The 2,195-nt window shown below is 40.8% G+C and overlaps 1 protein-coding gene across 1 annotated transcript; it reads left to right on the top strand.

Moving 5' to 3' along the window:
- The first annotated feature begins 125 nt into the window (after positions 1-125).
- LOC107659915 (uncharacterized) lies at positions 126-1,457 on the top strand. The gene is made up of 2 exons (XM_016449017.1): positions 126-403; positions 498-1,457. Exons 1-2 carry the CDS (start codon positions 365-367, stop codon positions 1,455-1,457), a joined length of 999 nt encoding a protein of 332 aa, XP_016304503.1. The 5' UTR covers positions 126-364.
- Positions 1,458-2,195: the final 738 nt, after the last annotated feature.

The following is a 2,195-nucleotide window of genomic DNA, read 5'->3' as shown; positions in this document are numbered from 1 at the left end:
CTGAGATAACAAGCACAAAACCTGAGTAAAACTTGTACTTTCACTAAAAAAAAGTACTTCTTTTGCAGTTTTTAACATTTAACATCAGATCAGTCATATTTAAAATGAGAGAAAATGAAACAAACCGTTGAGTACCAACGAGATCATCGCCGCTTCGCGGGCTTCACACGGAGCGTGTAAACTGCGCATGCTCCTTGACCTTGCGCTCAAACCACGCCCACTTGATGTCGTCAGACCTGAAACACCCAGTATTTAGTCTATGCCTTTGTAAAAATCGACGCGTTTCAGAAAGGCGGGGCGGTATGGACCCGGGTGAGAGGGGAGCTGGCGGTTTTGGCAACACTGGACTGTGACTGGAGCACTGATGGCAGGAAATGACGGTAGCTCTGGTAGTGATCCGGAAATTACGGTGACCGAGAAGTGCAAAGCAGATCACAATTCTGAAAACAAAATAACAAATTACAAACGCAAATGCAAGTCTAAAAAACAAACCGTAAATGGAAGACGAATCGTGTAGCGGGAGTGCAGGAGGGAGTGAATGGTGGAAAGTAGTCAATCGGAAAAGAAAGAAAAACAATAGTCAAGGATCATTTACGGATAGTGGAAAGGAGGATCATGTGAGTAGGAAAAATATAGAGGAATACAAAGTAATGATGAAATTTGCAGAACCTGGTATGACGATAAACCCGATTAAACTGACCAAATCTCTGAACAAAGCGTTAGGAGAAATAAATAATGCAAAGACTCTGAGAGATGGAAACTTGATTATCATGTGTAAGGGCGAAAAACAACAAAATAAGGCACTAAGTATAAATTCGATGCTTGGATACCCGGTATCATGCACATTGATGAAGACGAAGCCTTGGGTTAGAGGCGTAATAACTGGAATTCCTACTGATGTACATGCTGATAAAATGAAAAGTTGCGTTGAAGGGGGGAAGGTAATTGGAGCAAAACGGCTTCAATATGTGAGAAATAAAGAAAGGATGGACAGTCTATCGGTTATGCTTCAGTTTGATGAAGAAAGAATGCCAGAGAGGGTAAAAATAGGCTATGTAAGTTACCCAGTAAGACCATACGTACCTCCTCCACTTAGATGCTTCAAGTGCCAGAAGTATGGACATGTTAGTGCAGTTTGTAGAGGAAGACAACGTTGTGCGAGATGTGGGGGTGATCATGTATATGGTAAATGTGGCGAAGGAGCGAAGGCAAAATGCTGCAACTGTGGAGGTGAGCATAGTGCTGGATTTGGGGGATGCATTGCTCACAAACATGCTGTGAAAATTCAAAATGTGAGAATAACTGAGGGGTTGACTTATGCTGAAGCAGCCCAAAAAGCAAAACAAAACGAGCAGATACAGAGAGAGATAAAAATACAAGAATGGACTGGGAATGCTGTGGCTCAGAGAAAGATAAAAGAGGATAGTTTGGTGATCGGGAAAATTGAATTTGTTTAATTTACATCCGCCATAAAACGTTATTAGAAGAAGAAGAAGAAGAAGAAAGGCGGGGCATAGAGGAGAAACCAAGTAGATTTCTGTTGGTCAATGCCACAAATTTGCGTGAACAACTTGAACAAAGAACAAAATCTGCTAGGGGGACTTTTTTTGCCCTCATGCAAAACTCCCGATTATGCGAATACCAAGCAATACGTCACATTTACTGTTGTACTTGTTTACATTTACTTCCCCAAATTTTTGCTGCCAAAATCTAGTCAGTTCTATGAAAGCTGTTTTCCGGCATGGGATAAAAAATAAAAAAGGTAACTATGACTTTGTCTCACGATTTAAGAAAAAAAGTCAGAATTGTGAGATATAAAGAGTCTACATATCGCAATTCCAGTGGTGGACAGTAACGAAGTAGTTTTACTTAATTACTGTACTGAAGTACATTTTTCAAGTATCTGTACTTTACTGGAGTAGTTTTATTTTGAGTAACTTTTACTTTTACTTAACTACATTCCAAAGCATAAGATCGTACTTTTTCATAAAACATATCGTTACTCCTTATCAGTGGCGGTATCACGTAATTTACGTCTCTGATGATTGGTTGATATCAGAAGGGAGGCTAACCTCCCTTGCGAGGGTTCTTTTGTCAACACTCCTCAGCGCTGAAAGTAAACACTCGATGGTGATTGGCTAATTTTTTTACCAACGGAGGCACGAGAGCTCAGCGCTCGCTCGGCCTCCCCCTAC

The sequence above is a fragment of the Sinocyclocheilus anshuiensis genome, unplaced genomic scaffold (genome assembly GCF_001515605.1).
Source record: "Sinocyclocheilus anshuiensis isolate Anshui unplaced genomic scaffold, SAMN03320099.WGS_v1.1 scaffold1241, whole genome shotgun sequence".
Lineage (NCBI taxonomy): Eukaryota > Metazoa > Chordata > Actinopteri > Cypriniformes > Cyprinidae > Sinocyclocheilus > Sinocyclocheilus anshuiensis.
Note: the sequence above shows the minus strand (reverse complement) of the source record. Positions and strands in the feature narration are given on the sequence as shown.